This window comes from Phocoena phocoena, chromosome 12 (genome assembly GCF_963924675.1).
Source record: "Phocoena phocoena chromosome 12, mPhoPho1.1, whole genome shotgun sequence".
NCBI lineage: Eukaryota > Metazoa > Chordata > Mammalia > Artiodactyla > Phocoenidae > Phocoena > Phocoena phocoena.
Window position 1 is genome coordinate 3611825 of NC_089230.1, and position 22809 is coordinate 3634633.

Consider the following 22809-nt stretch of genomic DNA (forward strand, 5'->3'; position numbering starts at 1 on the left):
TGTACAAGGATAAAGAAACATTAAATCCATATTTGGGTATAAGTTCCTCGTTGCTAAAGATAAGCGTTTCCTTAAGCGGTGTTTATGGTGGCCATGATCATTTGGTTTTCCTTTGAAAAGGACTGCTCATTACTGATGACGAGCGTAAGGAATTTGCTGATAGAATCATAACCGGATGATTCCATTACTTTCACTGAGTTTATATCTTTCACCCTTCTGTTTTTTTTAGGATGAACGATTTCCAAGAGGTACCGGACTGGAATCAGGGACACGTATCCAGTCTGTTCTTTGTCTGCCAATTGTCACGGCGATCGGTGATTTGATCGGCATCCTTGAGCTGTACCGGCATTGGGGCAAGGAAGCCTTCTGTCTGAGTCATCAGGAGGTGAGGCCTGGACACTGCCTGTGAGGACTTTTAGTTGCACCTAGTTCATTGAAGGTGCTGAGTAATACTCAGTTAATAAATGATGAATATTTAATGAGGGAATATTTAAAACCGTAATTTGCTTAATAATATTTTGATACTAACGATTTTTTAAAACATTTGTTTTGTCTTGCAGTTGTTTAGAGAGGAAACTCACTCAATATAGCGATATAGAAATTTATAATAAGTTATTGTAGTAAGGATCCATTTTAACAATAAAAATAAAATACCATATTGTGAATCAAATGAAGTCGTAGGATGGCTTTGGAGAGTTTTCACATTCTAGTGGACCCCTTAAAAATGTCCTCTTCCTAGAGTACGTCCTGAATAGGAGTAACAGCATCAAATCCATTTGGGAAACCGTAACTTCCGTTCACTGTTCCCTGAACCGGAACGGCTCAGTCCTACTAAAACCAAACAGTACATGATCTATCTGTCAGACGAGGTGTTCACCCAGGGCCCTCCGTGGCCTGCACCCCGTGTGCACTTACCAAGATGACCCGTCTTCTGCTGCTCCAGCCCCTTCCCTGCCTGCAGCCATGCTGGGCCCTCTCCTGCACACAGCCTGCGCCTCTGCTCTCCCTCCCCTTGCACTGCGCTTGTCCTGTACCCAGCCCCAGCTGCCTCCTTCAGGAATGTGCTCTAAGGTCACCCTCTCTGATCAGGCTTCGCTGAACAGCGCACACAGACCTGAGCGGCTCCTGTCCCTCCGTCGTGCCTCTTTTCCGCTATAGCCGTGTCACCAGCCAGTATAACGTGCGCTTCGCTTTATTTTCTTTCTCGCCCTTCTCTCTTCCTGCGCAGCAGCTGTGAGCTGTTCTGTTGTTCGTGCTGTATCTCCAGCATCTAGAACAGCGTCTGGCACTGAGTAGGCACCCAAGAAATATTGTTAGATGGATGAAAAATCAAAGAAATAGAATAGCTAGAAGTTTGAGCCCTTGTCAGTGAAGTCTGGGAGATACTTCCTCATTCTAAAGTGGTCATTAGAGGCCTTTTTAATAGTATTTTGGTTGAACTGAAAAATAATTATTTTATGTTAAAATCATTGGATGACAGCTCTCTTAATCAATTTATCTTCCTTTTTAACCCGAAGTAGGAGGGACAAGAGAGCATTAAACTCAATAATAAAGAAGTGGGAAATATAAAAGAGAAACTTTGTATATATTTGACTATTCACATTTGGCAAAATATTCAAAAATGCAATGATCTTACAAAATTGTTCATATATGTTTACGCTAGAGTCCTTCGTGGGATGTCTGCATGTGACTGATAAAAACTTGCTTCATACTCTTTTTTTTTTTTTTTTTTTTTTAGGTTGCAACAGCAAATCTTGCCTGGGCTTCAGTAGCCATACATCAGGTTCAGGTGTGTCTTTGGGATGTTTTCACAGGGGCTTCCTAGGAGAAAAGGGTGTTTGGAGTGCAGCATTGGGGAACGGAATGGAGGTTAACAAGTAACCCAGTGCTTTGTTTTTGGATATTAGGTATTTTGTTGTTTCTAAAATGTTTGATCTATTCGCTTATATTTACTTACTCCCTGCCTTAAATAGTTTCCAATTAATTATTTTTATATATTTACATATAATGTTAAATTATTTATGTTCCTATCATGGTTTTTGTTTTCCACTGAAAGCCCAGGAATGACCTCCTCCTGGCAGTAACACTGATATTTTTATGACTCCATTTCCTAAATTAAAACATCCACTAAACTAAGTGTTATATGAAAACATTAATCTTAAACATTAATTGTTATTTAAGATACCTGATTCTCTTGAAAATGTGATCTAATTTAAAAGATCACAAACTGCATGGAGTATTCCCGAGAACTAGACTTTTAAGTTCAGGAACATGGCAGCAATAGAATTCTATTTTGTATCTTCCACTTTTTCTCGTTTTGTTCCTTTAAGTCCGTTTCAGCAAACTCAGGTTGATGAGGAACTGTCTGATAGGGAGAAAATGTATATATATTTTAGGATAATGGTATGAGAAGCAAGGGCTTCCTGGACCTGACAGTACTGAATGTAGGTAGGATATGCACCCAAATACAGTTTTAAAAGCATTGAAGTAGTGATTGTGTTATGCCTTTTTAAATAAATAAGGTAACTAGTATTCTGGAATTTTTATTCTTAAATAAGCAGAACTCCCTTAAAATTAATAGCCATTATTTTGTATGGCAGGTATGCAGAGGTCTTGCCAAACAAACTGAGTTGAATGACTTTCTACTCGACGTATCAAAGTAAGTGTTCGTGTCCAGGGATGTGGTAGCTCTTATTGATCAACAGTTTAGATTAAGTGCAGGCTCTGACAGTGATAGATTACTATCTAGTGCAGTCAGTAACAGAAGACCAATCTTTATTAGGCGAGTGGTAAGGTGAGTATGGTCGTTCGTATTTTGGATCATAGAGTTACATCCTCATCCACGTTCACTTTACAAGTGAAGGATCGCAGATGTATATGTGATGATCTGAATTTGCAAGTTGGTATATCTTTTCTAAACAGACTCACTAGAAGGTGTTAGAGACTATCTAGAGAGGTGCACTAAGTATTGATATTTCTATTTTCATGGGAGAAAACTGACAGCAGTAGAAGGAGAGGAAATGTCCTAGTTTATTATTTTCCAAATAGTCCTCTCTGGCCTTTTCAACAAATGTCAGTACATTAAAACAGGCTCTTAATATTATCATTTTAATTATCTCATGTATAGTAGCTCAGATATCATTCTCCAGTTTGACCTAGAAAAACTCCCTTGGGCTGGCAGTGGAAGCAATTACAGATATTTATTAAATTTCAGGTTCATACTGGGTTTGCTTGCTACAGGGAAGCTCTCGTATCTATCTGACCCATCTGCTTAATTGTTGAAATCTAAAACGCCCCAGGACATGGTAACTTCAGGTCCCATCCTCCGACAAGTTAACCCAAGGTGTGATGTACCTGTGCCTCCAAGGCCTCCAACACAACTCTGACTGCGTTCTCGCTCACATGTCACCCTGGCACACTTCATAACCAACTCATCACCAAGTCTAGTAATCCTCATCACTAATGATTCTGAAGTTGCTGCTTTGTGCTTTGGAATATAAAATTAAAGAGGTATGGGACTGAGGGAGTGCTCTATTGATCCCCTAGGCCAACTATCTTCTTTGAGATGGAATTAAACAGTATCTCTGGGACACATGGTATTACTACTTCAGAAACGCCTAGGAAGGGAAGCTGTGCACGTTCTCGTACTAATGTATTTGAATACTTTGCAGGTCTCCCAAAGTCCAATTAAAACCCTCATGTGACACCTTAAATCTGTTCCCCGGTGGGAAACCCATTTGCTTCCCCCTGTTCCTTGCAGGATATTCCTCAGTGGATGGTGTAACGAAGCGTATTAGTAGCTTCAAGCCAGATGATTTCTCCTCTAAAAAAAAGGCATTGTTTATGGCTATAATTTATCTTAATCCTGAATACATTACTAAATTCTCACAAAACTAAACTGAAAGCAGTACCTTGCCAATCGGGTCTATATTAAGAGTATTTCTTTATAGATTCCCTGTAACACGTGCCTGTTGGTTCCTCTGTTTCTCTGGTCTACATTTTAATGTATATACCATATGCCTCCCAAATATTTACTTGCAGTTCAAAATGATGAATATATATTTTACTTGTGTAAAGTGGTCAGGTCCTTGCCATTATTTGTATTCTGATATCTCGTCTCAAATGAATCGCCTTGCTTTCTTAGTACAATTAAACTACATTTTAACTTTTGAGTTTTTCCAGTGATAATTTACATTTTTAGCATATTAATGAGATTTAGCAAATTTAAATATTTTTATTTTAGATCAAAGTTATTTGTGAGGTATTAAGTTTGATGAAACCAATTTTATTTCTTCATAGTTTAAGTTAAATGCCCCAAACTTTCTCCCTACCTTGAATACTTACTGATAAAATAATTACTTAATGCAGCCTCCGGAATTAGAGTCCTTATACTAAAGTCAATGATAAACTTTCATTTCTCTCTTTAAAATAATATTATTGGTTGTTTCCACAAAAGGACAAAAATCAAACAACATATACCTTTATGTTTTTTATTTAAATGTAGACAAAATTGGGAAATGCATTCAAAGTTTAACATGTTCTTTGTTCTAATAACATTACTTAAAGGTTTTATCTCCCTTTTTTTCAGAACGTATTTTGATAACATAGTTGCAATAGATTCTCTACTTGAACACATAATGGTAGGTTGCCTTCTGTTTGGAAAATGATTTGATTTAATCCTTAGATTCATGTCCTAATATGTGGTGGAACATTTTAATGTACGAGACATACATGCTGTTTTAAATATGATGAAAGGGTGGTGCTTAGTGATCTGGAGGCGTCGCCTTGATTTATTTGTCACTTCTGTTAATTTTGGAGGGGTTTTGAATAGTGTTTTGAAAAACACCTCAGAGTTTTTGATTATTTAGTGGAGAGCTAATTTGGAAAAACGTTTACTTTCTCTTTATGATTTCTTCAGAATACCTTTTGCATATAGGTTATATTAGGAATTTCCAGTGGATTCTTCCTGATCTTGAGGTTCATTCTACTTAGTTTTAGTCTTAATTATTTCTCTCTTCTAGAAGACTCACAGGCAACTGTGGTTGAAAGCCATATGAAATAGAATTTTTTTCCACCACGTGTAGTGTTGCTGCTTTAGTGCCCTGGAGAGACTCCACGGAGGAAGTGGCTTCTAGTAGTCGAAGTGAAGTGCATGTGTACCCCATGGGTGCCAGGCTGGCTTGCTCGGTGCTGTTCATGCCCTGTTGTCTATTTTGATAAATATTCTCTCTCCTTCCCATCTTCCTGGTCTTTCTCAAACAATAGTCATCCTGTGCAACAAGGGTTTTTTCACCTCCAGGTTTCTGATGTGCGCTGATCAATTTCTCTTTGATACCATGGCAAGCCAGGTATGGAGTGTGATATGCTCAGTGTCTTGTAGAAACAGTTTACTGAGGGTAATATTAGGGGTTATTACTTTTACACATTCTTTCTGTAATTAATTACATTGATGATTTTACAGTTGACCCTTGAACTGCATGGGCTTGAGTGGGTCCACTTATGCGTGGACTTTTGTCAGTACTAAATACTATAGTACTACACGCTCTGCAGTTGTGGAATTTGCAGGTGTGGAACCGTGGATACGGAGGAACCGCGTATGTGGAGGGCGATGTAAGTTATACAGGGGTTTTTGACTGTGTAGAGGGTCGGTGCCCCAACCCCTGCCGTGTTCAAGGTTCAGCTGTATTTGGACAATAAAAGAGAATAATTGATTGCACAGTAAAAAAAAAATAACTCTTTGGTTGAGACACAATTTAAGGAATCTGTAAAGCAATGAAAGGTATTAAGAAGAATATGAAAATATGTAGATATAATATGGATCAACATAGAGCTTGTACAAGGAGTACAAGAAACACTGTTATTAATATTATACTTTAAGAAACAGTTTTATTGAGATATAATTCCTGTATGATACAATTAATCCATTTAAAGTGTTTAAATCAGTGGTTTTTAGTTTATTCACAGACATTTGCAACCATCACCAGTCAATTTTAGGACATTTTCATTACTTCAGAAGGAAACTTCATACCATGTTAGCTGTCGCCTCTCTATCACCACATTTTGGCTAATGTAAATAGTGCTCTTTTGAACATTTGGGTACAATTTTCAGTTCTAATACCTGTTTTCAGTTGTTTTAGGTAAGAGTGGATTTGCTAGGTCATATGGTTACTCTATGGTTAACTTTTTGAGGAACAGCCAAACTGTTTCCGTGGCACTTGTATCATTTTACATTCCTGCCAGCACACGGGTTCCAATTTCTCCACGTTCTCACTAGCACTGGTTATTATCTTACTTTTTGATTTTTGCCATCATGGTAGATGTGAAGTGCTCTCTCAATGTGTTTTTTTGTTTGTTTTTGTTTTGCGGTACGCGGGCCTCTCACTGTTGTGGCCTCTCCCGTTGCGGAGCACAGGCTCCGGACGCGCAGGCTCAGCGGCCATCGCTCACGGGCCCAGCCGCTCTGCGGCATGTGGGATCTTCCCGGACCGGGGCATCAGCAGGTGGACTCTCGACCACTGCGCCACCAAGGAAGCCCCTCAATGCAGTTTTGACTATAGCATTTCCCTGGTAACTAATGATGTTGAACATCTTGTCATGTGATGAAAGATTCAGATTCATTGGCTGCTTTTTACTTTAATTTTTAGTGTTATGTTCTAAGATTTCATCAAGTATTATAGATACCACTCCCTTATGTGATGTATCATTAGCAGACATTTTCTCCCATCTGTGTATTATCTTTTCACTTTCTTGATAGTATCTTTTGAAGCACAAAAGCTTTTAACTTTGATGAGGTCTAATTTATCTCTTGTTGCTCATGCGTATGGTGTCGTATCTAAGGATCCATTGCCAAATCAGATATTATGAAAATTGACTCCAATATTTTCTTCTAAGAGTTTTATAGCTTTAGCTTTTACATTTAAGGTTTTGACTTATGTTAGTTAATTTTTGTTTATGGGGTAAGGGTCCAACTTCATTGTTTTTGCATGTAGCTATCCAGTTTTACCAGTACCATTTGTTGAAAAGACTATTATTTCCCCTTTAAATGTGGTCTTGTTAGAATCAGGTGAGCGTAGACACATGGGTTTCTTTTTAGGGTCTCAGTTCTATTCAGTTGATCTATATGTCTAGCTTAATGACAGTACCACCATGTCTTCATTACTGTTGCTTTACAAAAAGTTTTGAAATCAGGAAGTGTGAGTCCTACAAATTTGTTCTCCGGGTTCAATTATTTTTTTGGCTGTTTTGGGCCCCTTGCAATTCCATATAAATTTTAGAAACCAACTTGTCAGTTTCTACATATAAGTCAGATGGGATTCTGGTAGGGATTTTGTTGACTCTGTAGATCAATTTGGGGAGTATTGCCATCTTAATAATATTAAGACTTCCAGTACATCAGCATGAGATGTTTTCCATTTATTTAGCTCTTCTTAATCTTTTCAACACTGTTCTGTAATTTTCAGAGTACAAGCATTGCTCTTCTTTTGGTAAAGTTATTCCTAGGTATTTTATCTTTTAGTGATAGTAGAAATGAAATCGTGTTCTTAATTTTATTTTCACATTTTTCATTGAAAATATATAGAAATGAAATTGGTTTTTGTATTTTGATCCTGTATCCTGCAACCTTGATGAAGTCATTACTTCCAATAGTTTCCTAGTGGATTATTCAGGGTTTTCTATATGCAAGATCATGTCATCCGTAATTGGTTATAGTTTTAGTTCCTCCCTTCTAATCTGTATACCTTTTTTTTTTTCTCCCTTGCATAATTGTTCTGGTTAGATCCTCCGGTACAATATTGAATTAGGAGATGGTGAGTGTGGACATCCTTGTCTTGTTCCTGATCTTAGAGGAGAAGCATCCATTCTCCAGTCTTTCACCGTTAAGTAGATGGATTAGTTGTGGACTGTTCATAGGTAGCCTTGATCAGGGTGAGGAAGTTCCCTTGTATTCCTAGTTTTTTGAGTATTGTAAATATTAACTGGACGTTGGATTTTGTCAACATCCATTTTCTCTGTATTTATTAAGATGATCATGTGTTTTTAAATTTTTAGTCTATTGCATTCCTGTGATGTATCCCTCTTCATCATGGTGTATGATTTGTATTGGAACTACCTTAATTTAATAAAATCTTAAGTAGAGTTGATACCTTTAGCATATGTAGTCTTCTTATACAAAAACATTGTCTTATTTTCAATTAAAAATCTCTCTAGATTGAATGTGTTGACTTTGATTCTCCATATTTGCTAAGCTGTTTTTTTTCAGTTTACAGTCTTGGATTTTCAAGAAAGAAAATCGTTTATAAATATAATGAGAGCAGTGGTTCTACTTTTCCAATGCTTACACTATTTCTTTTTTGTTTTTTAATGTGTTCGCTAGGACCTAAGAACACTGTTGAAAGGCACCAGTGAGCGTGGATATAGTTTTCCTAATGTACATACTGTTCCTCAGTGGGGGGTGATATTGACATTTTAGGCAGACCCGCTCCTCCTTACGCAGTACTGGCCTGAGCATTGCAGGTGTTCAGCATCTTTAACCTCTGAGAACTAAATGCCAAGAGCGATTCATCACCAGCCGGTCCACCACAAATAGAAATGCCTTCACCGTTTTCACATTCTCCGTGGAGAGGTGGTTCATCGGCTAGTTGAAAATTAATGAATGAGACTTTCCAATTAATTTTTATAAATTTATGGGCACTTTAAATATTCTTCTCATCTGTACTTAAATTCCCTTCCTCATCTGTAATTCAATTAATGAATATTTTCTCCCACCCTCCCTCTCTCTCTCTCTCTCAAATGAGACTCGCCTTGATCTTGTTTGTTAATTTGGACTCTTTGGTGTAAAAGCCAAAAGATGTCAACTACCTAACTCAGATTAGTTTGAGAGAATAAAAGGAGGGATTTCTTGGCCCTTATCGCTGAAAACCTTGAAATTTCAGACTTCTGTAATTGCCGGACCTGGGGCCTCAAATTATGTTTTCAGGAATATGTCCTTCTCTGTCTGTCCAGCTCACGTATGTGTGGTCCATGATAAAACACAGCATAAATTTACTTCTTATTCTTTTACATTTTAATCTTATGTATTTTGGGGGCACAACCAGATATTTTAAGTCTTTTTTTCATTCGCTTTTTTATATTACACCTGTAACTCCTTACATATCATTTCCTAGTGAATTGTACAGCTTCATTACAGTTTTAGTGGGTTCTTTGCTCGTCACCTTTTCTTGTACCCCAGGTCTTCCCATGCTTTCTTGAGTTTATCTATTTGTTTATTTTTGCTCAGTCTCACCTGTGTGCTTGAGAAATGTCTTTATTTTGCCTTATGACTGAATGCTAGTTTGACTTGGTAAAGAATTTTAAGTTTAAAACAAGTTTTCCTCAGAAATTTGAAGGTATATTTCCACTGAATTTTAAATCCTCTGTTGCTGTCAAAAATTATCTTCCGCTTGTAAGTAAACCTGTGTGCGTGTGTGTGCATGTGTGTGTCTGTGCACGTGTGAGAGAGAATGTGTGTAGGAGCGGGGATGGCTTTTAGAATGACCTTCTGAGGCTTGGAGTTCATCAATATTACCAAAATATGCCTAGGATTTCTTTATTAACTCTTTTCCGGTATGTGAGTGTCATTTCAAACTGGAAGTTTAATATTCGGGGAGAATGAAAAAGTACACATGTGTTGAGTCACTCACCTTAAAACGGAAGTCTTTCTTATTGCATGTCATTGTTTTCAGTTGATTTTCTTGACTTTTCAACATACTCAGTAACCTTGTCACCTAACAGTAAAACTTTTGTCTCTTCAAATACGTATACTCATGCTTTTCTTACCTAATTGTGTGTTAATAATTATGATAACATGTCTTTGTCTTGTTCATAACTTTAATGTCTTAATTGGTTAATTCTGGTATTTTATCATTTTGTATGATGAGGACTGATATTGTCACATATTATCAGGATGTGTATGCATACCGATACATACACATCTTCCCATTTCACTAAAACTTTATCATGAATAATTACTGAATTTCATTACATATATTTTTTGACAGCCATTTGCTTTTTCTCCTTTGTTTTATTGCTTTATGAACTATAACAGTAGACTTTACAATACTGGACAGTTATGAATAGAGTGTAATTTTAAAATATGGAAATTTTAAAATATTTATTCCTGTTTGACTTGCTAATATGTGTATTTATAATTTTCCTTCTGTTTCCAAGGCAAATTGGTCTGTGATTTTCTTTTTTATAGTATCTTTGTCAATTTTTAGTATCAGTGACATAGCAGGGGTTGTAAAAATAACTGGAGAAGTTTTGTTCTGTCTGAACTTACAACAATTTAAATTAGATGGGACTTTATTCGTGAAGACTCTTGAGTAATTCGTATTTGAAATCATTTGGACCTGCTGCCTTTTATGGGAAGAAATTATTTTTACAGTATTTCAATTGTCTTTATGATTCTGATTCCATTCAGATTTTACAACTCCTTTTGAATTCATTTCCCTTTTCTAGAAAATTGTCCATTTCATCCAGATTTTTATAACTATTGACCTAAATATGTGCCCAAGTATCAAGCAGCCATCATGACCACTAAGGATGCAGATGTCCCTGTAGATAATTTATTATGACTTAATAACTCAAGATCGCGTGAGTGTGCAGAATAGACGGGTGATGGTTCTGGGATCGCCAGCGGTGACACCATAGCTCCCTTCCCACCGTCACGTTGTCCCTCCTCCTCAAGTATTTTTTGAGAGCTCTTATATGTCCTAACCTAAGGGCTGGCAAATTCTTTTAAGGGCCAGTAGTAAAGTTTTATGCTTCGTGGGCCGCACTGTGTTGCAACTACTCCACGCTGCTGTTGTAGCAGCTGTGAACCATGCATAAAGGATGCACGTGGCTCTGTCCCAGTGAAACTTTATTTACACACACAGGCAATGGGGTGGATTTAAATGGCCTGTGGACTTTAGCCGTCCTCTGCTCTAGGCCTGGTTCTGGGCGTTCGGGATACCGTGGGGGAAAGGAAGCAGTTTCCACTGATGAGGTCCTCATCAGTCAGCTTGTGGCCGAGACAGGTCACCTGGAAATTCTGACACTCATAACGCCCAGTACTTGGTCCACGGCGTATAAGGCACAGCCAGTGTTTGCTGAGTGAATGAGTACAGCTTATAATAGCAGGAAAGACAAAGATACAATATGAGAAAGAACCAGGGTACCTAACCCACTCTGATTTCTTTTTCTTTAATCTATAAGGTATTTTTACATGAGATTATATGTTTTCCTCTGGCCACAAGGTGGCCTATGTCCCTTTTGCGTAGACTTTGTGATGGCTCTTTTTCTGAGAAGTAATTCTTTTTCTCTGAGCAATAGTTTCACGTCTATCATCTTGACGTTGCCAGAATTCTGAATATGGCTAAATACGATTTTTTGTGATATAACTGTAATCCCAGCCCACTGGGGACAGTGAGAAATGTTAGGCATCAAAGACGTACTTGTTGAAGGGAATTGATGAACAAATGCATGACAATATGAATCCACAATTTTCCATTCAGAAATGGTAAGGCACGTTTGATAATAAGAGCATAGGCCGTGGAAACAGCTAGTATGAGTTCAAATACCAGATCCGTTTACTAGCCACGCGATAGCGGACAAGTGAAGTTACCTCTCTGTGCCTCAGTTTTTCTAATGTGTGGAAAGGAGGTTAAGTTTCCTTAATTGTGAGGATTAAGTGAATTAATGCACATAAGTCTATAAAAACTATCTGGCACATAGTAAACACTTACTAATTGTTACACATTCTTGTTAGTGCAGCAAATAAAATGCACCTGATGTAAATGTGAACACTGTGTGTCTTATTGGACACACATTTCATACTTCTTACAACTGGTATGTTGTAAACGCCGGCCAGTCAGAACGGGTGCCGGCCTGAGAGCTGACAGAGGCTCAGGCTAGGGCATCAGGGAGCCCTGAGAAGCTCTGGAAAAGTAGCCAGGGTGGCAGACAGGCTCTCAGGGAGAAAGGCCAGTAGCTGCTTTCCAGCCCACCCAGGAGTGTTGTAACATTCCAACATCTGCCCCCACAGCGTGGGTGGAGAGCGGCTGCCAGTGTCAGCACCTTGACAGTGACAGAGAGTATTATTTTTTGTATTTATATGCCTGTGTTTATTTAATTATAATGCTAATTTCCTACCCAGTTACATTATAGAGCAGCTGAAATTAATATTTATTTCTGATAAAGTTTACCTGTAAACTCTGTGAATCTCTCATCGGCTTACTCTTGTTTTCTCGTTTCCCTTTAGATATATGCAAAAAACCTGGTGAATGCCGATCGTTGTGCGCTTTTCCAGGTAGACCATAAGAGCAAGGAGTTATATTCAGACCTTTTTGATATCGGAGAGGAAAAGGAAGGAAAACCTGTCTTCAAGAAGACCAAAGAAATAAGGTACAGCTGGAAGTAGCGTGTCGGTCGCTGTGCTGGCGGCTGTGCAGGTGCTCTGTTACCCACTTGTCTGTGCCTATTCACAGGTGTGCTGACAGTACTTGTCATACTGTGATATCATTCCCACCAGGACCCGCCTCCTGAAGGTAGTGCTTCTGGGAATGACCTTGCAGTGCCAGCGAAACCGCGCCTAGGAAGCTTTAGCGTCACTCCTGGAAATGCCGTCTTCCGGAGGCGGTCCTTTTGGAAATCATGTTGGAAAAACTTACTAGTGCCGCCAGGTAGGTAAAGGTGCACCCCACCTGGAGTCTGCAAGGTTTCCTGTGTCTAGGAGCAGGTGTACTTAAACAATCCGGAACCCACCCTTCCCAGCTCACGGCGCTGTCTCAGAGTCCAGACCGTAGTGGAAATTGACCTGGTATACTTGGTAACTTCAGCACATTATTCTATACCCAACAGTTGGCTTAATCGATCACAGAGGACACTTTTGTTGCATCTTGAAACTGCAGCCTTCTTCGTTCTTTAAGTGGCAGCTGTTGTCAGTTAGGTGAACAGAATGGAGTTTGGCTGGTAGAGGTGCGGTGGCTCAGTCCTATGACAGTCTGGGCACCTACAAGGGGTACTGTCACAGAACTGCTAAGAATCAAGCATAACATTCAGAAATTGTATTTTTTTTAGATATTTGCATTTCTTTTGCTTTATATTGATATATATCGTTTAACTACTTTTCCGCATAGTACTCGAAAGTACCTTGGTAGTTACAACTTGCTAGTAAAATGCTGTTCCTTATTAATAAGAATTGCTATTCACTTGGGCCGTCTGTCATACAAGGAAACATGGAATGTGGTCTGCACTGGGCCTCACTACTGCCCACCACTGGGTGCTTCCCATTCTATCGTCCTGGGGTAATAGAACCTATATTCCATACTCACATAACTCTGCCTTACAGGCACCATTTAGGTTTTTTAAGAAGTGTTTTAGTTTTTGTTTGTTTGTTTGGAGCTCAGTAGATCAGTCTGGATATAGTCATTTAGGTAAAGTCATTTCTCTTGCTGAAGGTTTGAGTGTTCCGTAACAGTGCTGGCATCGATCTCATTTTGAAGACGTTAACTTGGGAGCCTGTATTTACAAGCGTGGGAAAAACAAGTGAGGGGGATATGGTTGGCTGTAGCTCTCTCGGCTGACCAAGCGATGCCAGCCATTTATGTGAGGACTGGCCCCTCAGTTATGGCTTCCACTGACCCGAGATAGCAAACCACACCGAGCTACTCCTAGACCAAGAAAATAAGCATAAACCATGAAGTGGATTCTGCTGCTCTGCTCAAGGCACTCTAATTTGTTGTGGTCATGCTGTTCAAAGCACAAGAAAACCGAGGCGAAAACAACCTCGCATTTTATGCAGTGCAAGGTTGGGTTCACTTTTTGGTGCTTTAAGAAAGTTAGTTCTCTTTGGTGTCAATTCTCTTTTGAATTTTCCTTAGGGAAATCCTTAGGGTGGAGCTTTATTTCAATAATGATTATTTTCTATAATGCTGAAAATGTAATATTATGGAAGTAATTTTTGAGCTATTGAAATATGTAGATATTGTGATTGTAATCATCTTAACTAAATTTTGAATGAATCCGTGTTTGATTATAATATCGTAATGAGAAAAACTATAAATATAAGAATATTTTTTAACATCTTTATTGGAGTATAATTGCTTTACAGTGTTGTGTTAGAATATATTTATGTATAAAAATGCTGATATTAGATATCAAAACATTTAAGTGTAGTGAGATAATGCCTGTATTCTGGCTGTTTTTAAATTTAACAAATTAGAGGAGTAAAAATACTACAAGTTGCAAATTGTGTTATTTTGGTATAGTACTTGTATTGCAAATGCCTTAAAATTCAAGTCCTGTATCTCAGAGACCACAGATAACCTGTGGTGTTGGTTACATGGGTGGTGGAACGTACCCTGGCGTTGACCTGCATTCTTGTTTTTATTGTGTCACTAATATTTTAAGAGTGTTGGCAAGTTATCAAACCCATATGGGTCTCAGTTCACAGTGAGAATTAATTAAGAAAATTTATGTTGAAGCATCTTGTAAATTATAAGGTATTTTGCAAATATAAAAGATTATTATTGGTCAGTGTGGGAGAATGCTAGTTAATTTTCAATTTCAGCTTGTGGTTCAGTATAATTTAATACGTCGTGAATTATATCTTACAACAATGTTCTCAAGTGGTTACTCTGCAGTGTTTTTATGCTTTACCTTTATGTATTTTATAATAATATGATTTAGAGTATGTAAATGTAAAACTAATGCAAGCATTTAAAGTAAAGCAATCTGTTTTATTCAATATTTGGTGGTACTGAAATGTCTCAAATTATTTTACATCTGTATTTTAATTAGCATGTTCCTCTTTTTTATATGTGCAGATTTTCAATTGAGAAAGGAATTGCTGGTCAAGTAGCAAGAACAGGGGAAGTCCTGAACATTCCAGATGCCTATGCTGACCCACGCTTTAACAGGTAAGAAGGAGTTTGTGTCCTCCGTCGGTTTCTCCTTTCGGGTCCCGCTTGGCCGAAGCCTCTGAGGTAGAGCCCTAGTTCTTTGTGTCCCAACTCAATTTTTTTTTCCCCACTTGGTGCTGTTATACTGTCTTTGAACCAGCTTATTATCAGTAGTCAGTGTTTTCAGGTATTTGTCAATATAAAATGATGGATTCTAAACCATTAATTATCTCCAGATTCAGGGGTTTGAAATGTCATAAAAATAACTAAAGAGCAAGAGTTTACATTTATAAAGTTACTTTTCTTCATTATAGTGGCATCATTTTGTCCTGAGCATATTCTTTATCAAACAATACCTTCAAAGGCTGTAACACATAGTGATAAAAGTACTTGTTTTGAATCCTGGTTCTGTCCTTTATTGGCTCTAGAATGACTTGGAGTAAGTTACTTAATCTGGAGCGTCAGTTGTTTTCTCATCTTTAAAATGGGCACAGTAATACCTATTTTGTAGGGTTATTTTTTTTAAGATTAAGATTTTTAAAATATTCATAAAAGGTCTGGCAACTTTATATGACCCAAAGTAGGAACTCAATAAGTTGCAGCCTTTATTGGATATTATTGAAGTGGATATTAGGATTGCTTATAAAGATTTTTTATTTTGTTCTGAGTGTCTTTGGAGAACTAGAAACCAGTTTATATAGTTCGATTTTAATAAATGTCTCAAAATTGAAATCCCAAGGTTGACGCCCTGACCACTGAAAGTAATGGCTCACATGTCTTGGCAGCAGTGCTCTGTGCATTCAGACGCTGGGCTTCCTTCAAGAGACAATTAAATACCATAGGCAACAGGAGGCTTTTCAGGCGTCTGATTGATTAATGTCAGATATTCACGACTCGCATATAAACACAGCTGTATCCCCGTAATAGATTTTATCAATACGTGAAGAGTATGCTGAAAATCTCAGGTTTTTTCTTAAAGGAACAAACTTGCTATTAAAGTACTTAAATATTGAAAATATTTACATATCCTTATATAAAGCCTTTATATAAAAATGTATGGATCAACTATTAAGAACCTGAAAAGGCAAGCGACAGATTGTGAGAAAATATTTGCAAAATATATACTACTGTTCTGAAAAACTCTCTTGAAAACGGAACAAGTTCATTAGAATATTTTTGAGAAGGTTTTAATAAAACACTTGCAGATGTCACGTGGTCTTTGAATTTAGACGCTAACAGTTCCATTACAGTTAATTGTAAGAGACGCAAAACTGAGTTGAGATTTACGATAGAACGTGTGGTTTATTTTCTTCTGCCTGTTCTTCCTTTTGTCGTCTTGCCCCTTGACTCTCGCGCAGAGAGGTGGACCTGTACACAGGCTACACGACCCGGAACATCCTGTGCATGCCCATCGTGAGTCGGGGCAGCGTGATAGGCGTGGTGCAGATGGTGAACAAAATCAGCGGTAGTGCCTTCTCTAAGACGGACGAAAACAACTTCAAAATGTTTGCTGTCTTTTGTGCTTTAGCCTTACACTGTGCCAATGTAAGTAATACTTTTTAAATACCTTTTTTACTACTCAATATTAAATTTTATAACCTTTTAAATAAAGGTTGTTTTTTTTTTCCCCCCACTTCTTTTAGAAACCCCAAACAGCGATTCCTGGTTGTGCATGTTTTAGGAAATACCTTAAAATGCCTTGGAAGAAAAAAAATCTCCTAATTTTTACACTTATTTCAGTGTGTGAATTTGTTAAAAAGAAAAATGAAGTTAACCTAAGGGTAAAACGTTCGAATGTAAGGTTTACATTTCCTGATAATCTACTGATGTGCATGAGAGGGTTATCCAAACCCTTAGCGTTTGTCACTTGTACTGCACTTGAGACTCTTGTACACAAAAAGAGAGTAATGACTCATGTCTTAACACCAGCCCGGAAAGTTTCCTTTGTGAGGAAAAGTGAGGCAGCCACTCAGCACGTTTGTCAGATGCCTTGTAGATGTTAACTCATTTAATCCTCACAACGGCCCAACCCTGTTTACTGAATAGTAAGATGAGGTTCCATTTATTTTATGAAGTCTCACTTTAAAACAGTTGAACGTATCATCTTTCTTTTAAATTTTTATATTTTAAATGAATTAAACATTTAGTATTCTATAAACGCTAGTAATCCTCTAATGCCATCACCGGAATTTTGAAGTTAAGGAAAATTTTAGTAACCTTTTATAAAGCCAAATCAACATAAATGGGAATTATCACCTTAGTAGTTTAGAGAAACTGTCTTTTTGGAAATAGGACGGAATTCCATAGGAACAAGCACATAACTAGTGGAAACAGTTAAAAGAGAAACAAAAATGGCAAAAAAAAAAAAATACTCTGGTGACTAGGGATAACTGTTTACCATGCGATTAGTGCTGTTTAGTAAGAGCACCCGTCCCCTCTCTGCATCACCTGGGCCCTCGCGTGGGGATATTTATTGTTACTCGGCCCATCGGAAATAAACTAGTGCAGTTGTCAGATACTTCTTACTTCAAACATTTTCTGTACCTATGTATCTCCTCGTAAATAAAAATATTGACAGTATACTTTTTTTTTTTTTTTTTTCTGCACCACTCAACTTTTGGGATGTTAGTTTCCTGACCAGAGATTGAACCCGGGCCCTTGGCAGTGAATACGTGGAGTCCTAACCACTGGACTGCCAGGGAATTCCCTACATTTGTTCTGTTTAGTTTAAAAGTTTCAGAGAATGTAAATTCCAGTATATTCTAAATATTGATTTTCATCACTTTTAAATGTATTCGATGGACTCTATGTATTAGAACAACTTGACATTTATTGTATTTTTTAAGTCCACTTAAAAAACATAGTGACTAGCTCTTACAACTGAAAAATTTAGCATCATTCTTTTCTGTCTTTGAACGTGTGTTTCTATTATGCCACAAAAGTTTATTCTAATCTAATATATTTTATGCTTTATTTTGTTAATTACCCTAGGATAATAGTCTAAAACAAACATGTATAAGAAGGATTACAAATTAATTTTGACCTATAGTATTATGTCATTATTACTGTATATGTGATCAAAGCAACCATGTTATTAAATTTTGATAATTATCAAAAATGAAAAGTATACATTATTGAAAACTGTTGTTTCTTAATGAGATGGCTGTGGCTTAGAACAAAAATAGTTAATGTACCCATTCTTAAATTTTACCTATCATTAGAATGAAACTAGGCTTGCCATAAATTTTTTACGCTTTTTATTTTGAAATAATCTCAGACAGAAAGCAAAGTTGCAGAAATAATACAAAGGATTTCCTTATACCTTTACCCATGTTCCCCCAAATGTTAATATATTAGCATTTTTGCTTTGATACTCTTTCTTTCTCCTTCGCTCTCCTTCATTCATAGGTATCATTTTTTCTCTGATACATTTGAGAGTATGTTTCGGACAATATGTCTCATAACCCCTAAATGCTTCAGTTTGTGTCTTTTACAAACAAGGACATCTTCTTTTTCTACTGCATAATTAAAAATAAAGAAATTCACCTCGGTACTGTATTAGTTTGTTAGGACCGCCATAACAAATACCACAGACTGGGTGGCTCAAAGGACAGAACATTATTTGTCCACAGTTCGGGTGACGGGAAGTTAAAGGCGAGGATGCTGGCAGGTTTGGTTTCTTTGGAGGCCTCTCTCCGTGGCTTATGGACGCCTTCCTCATCCTTGTGTCTTCACGTGGTCTTTTCTCTGTGCAAGTCTCTGTTCCACTCTCCTCTTCTTACAAGAACACAAGTCATGTTGGGTTAGGGCCCACCCTAGCGACCTCATTTTACCTTAATCACTGCTTTAAAGTCCCCAACTCCAAGCACAGTCACATCTAAGGTACTGGGGAGTAGGGTTGCAGCATATGAATTTGGGGGGACACAATTCAGCCCCTAACAGGTACTGTACTGTTGTCTAATCTGCAGACCCCTTTAACCTCCTTTAATCTGGAACCCTTCCTTACTCTGTCTTTCATGAGCTGGGCATTTTTGAAGTGTATGGGCTGGTGTTTTGCAGAGTGTTTCTTCGGGGTTTTGTCTGGCATTTCCTCATGACTGCATCAAGGTTATCATTTGACAGGACTATCGCAGATACTGTGTTCTCGTGGCAGCCGCTGCGGGAAGGCTCGTGGCCCATTGCTGGTGATGTTGACCTTTACTACTCTGTTACTGAGGCATCTGCCTGGTTTCTCCACTGAAACGTCCTTGCCCCTCTTTTCACTATTTTAGAAGAGAGTTTACACAGAAGCCTCGATATCCTTTGTGCTCTCTCTCCCTGTCTGCATATCAATACCTCCGTGAAACGCCACGGAATTCCTCACAGCCATTTCATTTCCATCTTTGGAACTTTGTTCTTTGACGTTGAGAAATGTGGTCCCCACTACTCAGCGTCAGTTTTATTTGTCCTTGTCGCTTTTATTTTTAGGGAAGCCATAAGAATTGTGTTCGTTTTGGGTAGATGGGGACAGGAAGAGTTTTATTATGGCAATTACTCTTAATCTGAACACCACCTGAGCTAAGAGGCCGAAAAGTACTGACAATTCTATCATCAAAAAATATTTTCAACGATTTATCAGCTGAAAATTTATTTAGGTCCACCTTCAGTGTCTTATGAAAGCTTTAGAAACCACTTTTAGACCTTATTAACACCAGTATTTTAAATTTTAAATTACCTCTTTGCTTTAAGAGGTTTTTGTATTCGTGCAATTTGAGAAAGGGGTGATTTGAAATGGATTTTGGGAAAAGGTCATTTTTAGGTAAATGTACGTGTGAAAGTTAAGGCAGTGGAAATTGATCCTCTTATAGTCTATCCGTGTCTTCATGTTTCCCTTGAAGAATTACTGTGCACTTCCCAGAATACATAAATGTCAGTTTCAGTACTATGGAATTGATTCAGCTGTGCTGTGAGACGAGCTAGCCTAGTGGGTTCAAAGCTCTTCTGAACGCTGATTGTTGCATCATGAAACCTGGACTCAGTCACGATTAAATGATTATACCAAGCTGCATACCAAACTGAATCAAGAAAAATAACACTCTTTCTGAAAAGCCATGAATAAGTTAACAGGCATTCTATTTTTACATTGATTATTTAGGGTAAAGTTAGTGGAGTTCGTTTGTAGTGAAACAGACTTGTAATTTTTTTTTTTTTTTTTTTTTTGCGATATCCGGGCCTCTCACTGTTGTGGCCTCTCCCGTTGCGGAGCACAGGCTCCGGACGTGCAGGCTCAGCGGCCATGGCTCACGGGCCCAGCCGCTCCGCGGCATGTGGGATCTTCCCAGACCGGGGCACGAACCCGTGTCCCCTGCATCGGCAGGTGGGCTCTCAACCACTGCGCCACCAGGGAAGCCCTGTAATTTTTATAAACACTTTGAAACTCACCAAAATTATTTCTCCTCTCCAACAATGACAGGTAGTGTATGTGCCACGGTTGTAGTAAGTCATCGCCCGCTTGGCAGGCTCCGGATGTAAAACTCTCCCAGGTTGAGCAGACCCAGGGCTGGTTGCCTTGAAGGTGCACGTTGAAATCCAAGTAATGCAGCTTCAGCTCTCTGTGGAGTTAATTACCACTTCTTTTAACTGCAGTATTTCTTCTCCTCATGAAAGCTTAAAAAAATTCTGTAGTTTTTGACAGTTTCTCCAACTCAAAAAGAGTAACAGCCTCTGATGCTGCAGCTTCAGGGTACCTCCTATTCTCCGCTTCCCTTCCCTGGCCTTCCAGTTTGGGGTTATTTCTGTTCCAATTCAGAAAAAAGACCAATTTACATACCTTCTTTAAAGTAATACTGGCTTTGTTGAATCAAGCATCCTTCTAAAGAAGAAAGAAAAAGCGAACAACTCCCAATTTATGTCAGTTTCAATAAGCCAGCAGTTGGTTTCTTTACAAGAGAGTTTCTCAGCGCTTTCTTCAGCTGAGGATGTCAGATCGTTGACCTCTAGGGTAAAGGCCAAGACGTGGATTCCTGTCCTCACTCGGGCGCTTACGGGATGTTTCTTTGAGCAAGTCTGCTTCGCGGTTCTGAACATTTTTTTCCCCAAGCATCTTATGAAGATTCGTTAAAAACAACAACTTGTATTAGCATTGTCCCAAGCAATTCATCATATCCATGGCTCCCTGCTTTACCTCAATGCTCTACTTGTTTGTAGAGAATATACATGAATATTTGTTTAGATCGCAAATATGAAGAAGCGTTGTGCAGTGTGAAGTGCCTTGTAATCGCTGGCTACTAAGTCAGACTAAACAGGTTGGTCCTGGGAAATTCAAAATATTTCTGCTCCCGAACAGATTATTATATCTTTAACTGGAGCATTTTACCACATGTAAAAGTCTTCTAATACTGAATGCGATAATGTAAGAGCATCTCTTACTGTTCAGCTCAGTGGTCTTGTTTGAGTGAAAGGCCTGTCCGGGAGGCATATGTCTTTATTCTTCTTTAGTTCACCTGTAGATCTCTTAGGTTCCACCCCTTTTATTGGATTAAAGGGGCACGTCTCTGACTGGCAACATCTCCATTTTATTTTTGACAGATAGTACTGTCAATGGAACGGTAACCCTTTAAAAAGAGTGAAAGAGATTTTTAAAACTAAAAGAGCCAATTAATTTACTCATACATGTGATTTTAAAGAAATAATTTGATATGATGCAAAAAGCTAACAGGATAGTAAATACCTGTTATATCTTTTGCCTAGAAAAAAGGAGTCCTTTAAAAGCAGGTTAGCTGTGTACATTTTGAATCGAGAGACATTTAACATTAAAGGAAGGTGGAAAAAATTGTTATTAAGATGAAACCAATTGGCTAGGAACAGATTTAATAAATGGTCCAAACTTTATTCATTCCTGAATTCAACCAGCAAGTACTGCGTGTCTTTTCTCTACCAGAAGGTGACTATTAAGGTGACTGTAATATAAGAAGTCCCCTGAATCGATGTAACACTGGCTCTGGGACAGGCACTATTGTGGACACTTGACGTATAAAAACTCGCCTCATTAGTCCCCCAGCAATCCTGAGTATCATTAGCTCCACTTGACAGGAGGAAGAATGGACACGTAGCGTTTAAGTGATTTGTGGAAGGTCTCACAGCAAGTGTGTGACAGAGCCAGGCTCTGAATGTGTGTAAGCCTGGCTCTGGAACCCTGGCTATGCTGTGCTTCACTTGTCTTTAAGAAAGACAGCATTGTAAACACTTCTACCTAGGATTTGTTCAAGGAAAAAATATCATTGCTTTGCATCTGGTGCTGTGGTTTCCATAAACTAGAATAACCATGCAGGCGAAGGAAGTCACACATCAAATGGTGTATTTTTTCAACAGTATACTTTTTTTTTTTTGCGGTACGCGGGCCTCTCACTGTTGTGGCCTCTTCCTTTGTGGAGCACAGCCTCCGGACGCGCAGGCTCAGCGGCCATGGCTCACGGGCCCAGCCGCTCCGCGGCACGTGGGATCCTCCTGGACCGGGGCACGAACCCACGTCCCCTGCATCGGCAGGCGGACTCTCAACCACTGCGCCACCAGGGAAGCCCAACAGTATACTTTAAATCACTCAATTCTTTTTTTTATCAACTCAGTTCTTAGGGGGCGTAAATCTGTTGATTTTTCCTTGTGTTGGTCTCTTCTTTCTTGGATTCATTCATTCATTCATTCATTTACTTATTTACTTGATCTTTACTTATTTAGTCAAATTGACCCGGAATTACTTGCCCTGCAGGAGACTTATGTGACCGTCTCTCTTTACAGAGTCCTCAGTTCAATAACTGGCCTCAGCAGCCACAGCGAGGTCTCTCGCCCCGCACAGGCCTTCAAGTCCCGGACCACGAAGCACAGCCTGTGCTGGGTCTGGTGTTCCTCTCGC

The 22809-nt window shown here is 38.5% G+C and overlaps 1 protein-coding gene across 1 annotated transcript in view; it reads left to right on the forward strand.

Annotated features, from left to right (window-relative positions):
* The window catches only part of PDE10A (phosphodiesterase 10A), a 303551-nt gene that overhangs the window by 227217 nt on the left and 53525 nt on the right, over positions 1-22809 (forward strand). Inside the window, 7 exon segments of the mRNA XM_065889206.1 lie at positions 230-385; positions 1739-1789; positions 2601-2659; positions 4589-4640; positions 12281-12423; positions 14847-14939; positions 16280-16466. Coding sequence (XP_065745278.1) covers positions 230-385; positions 1739-1789; positions 2601-2659; positions 4589-4640; positions 12281-12423; positions 14847-14939; positions 16280-16466 — 741 coding nt within the window.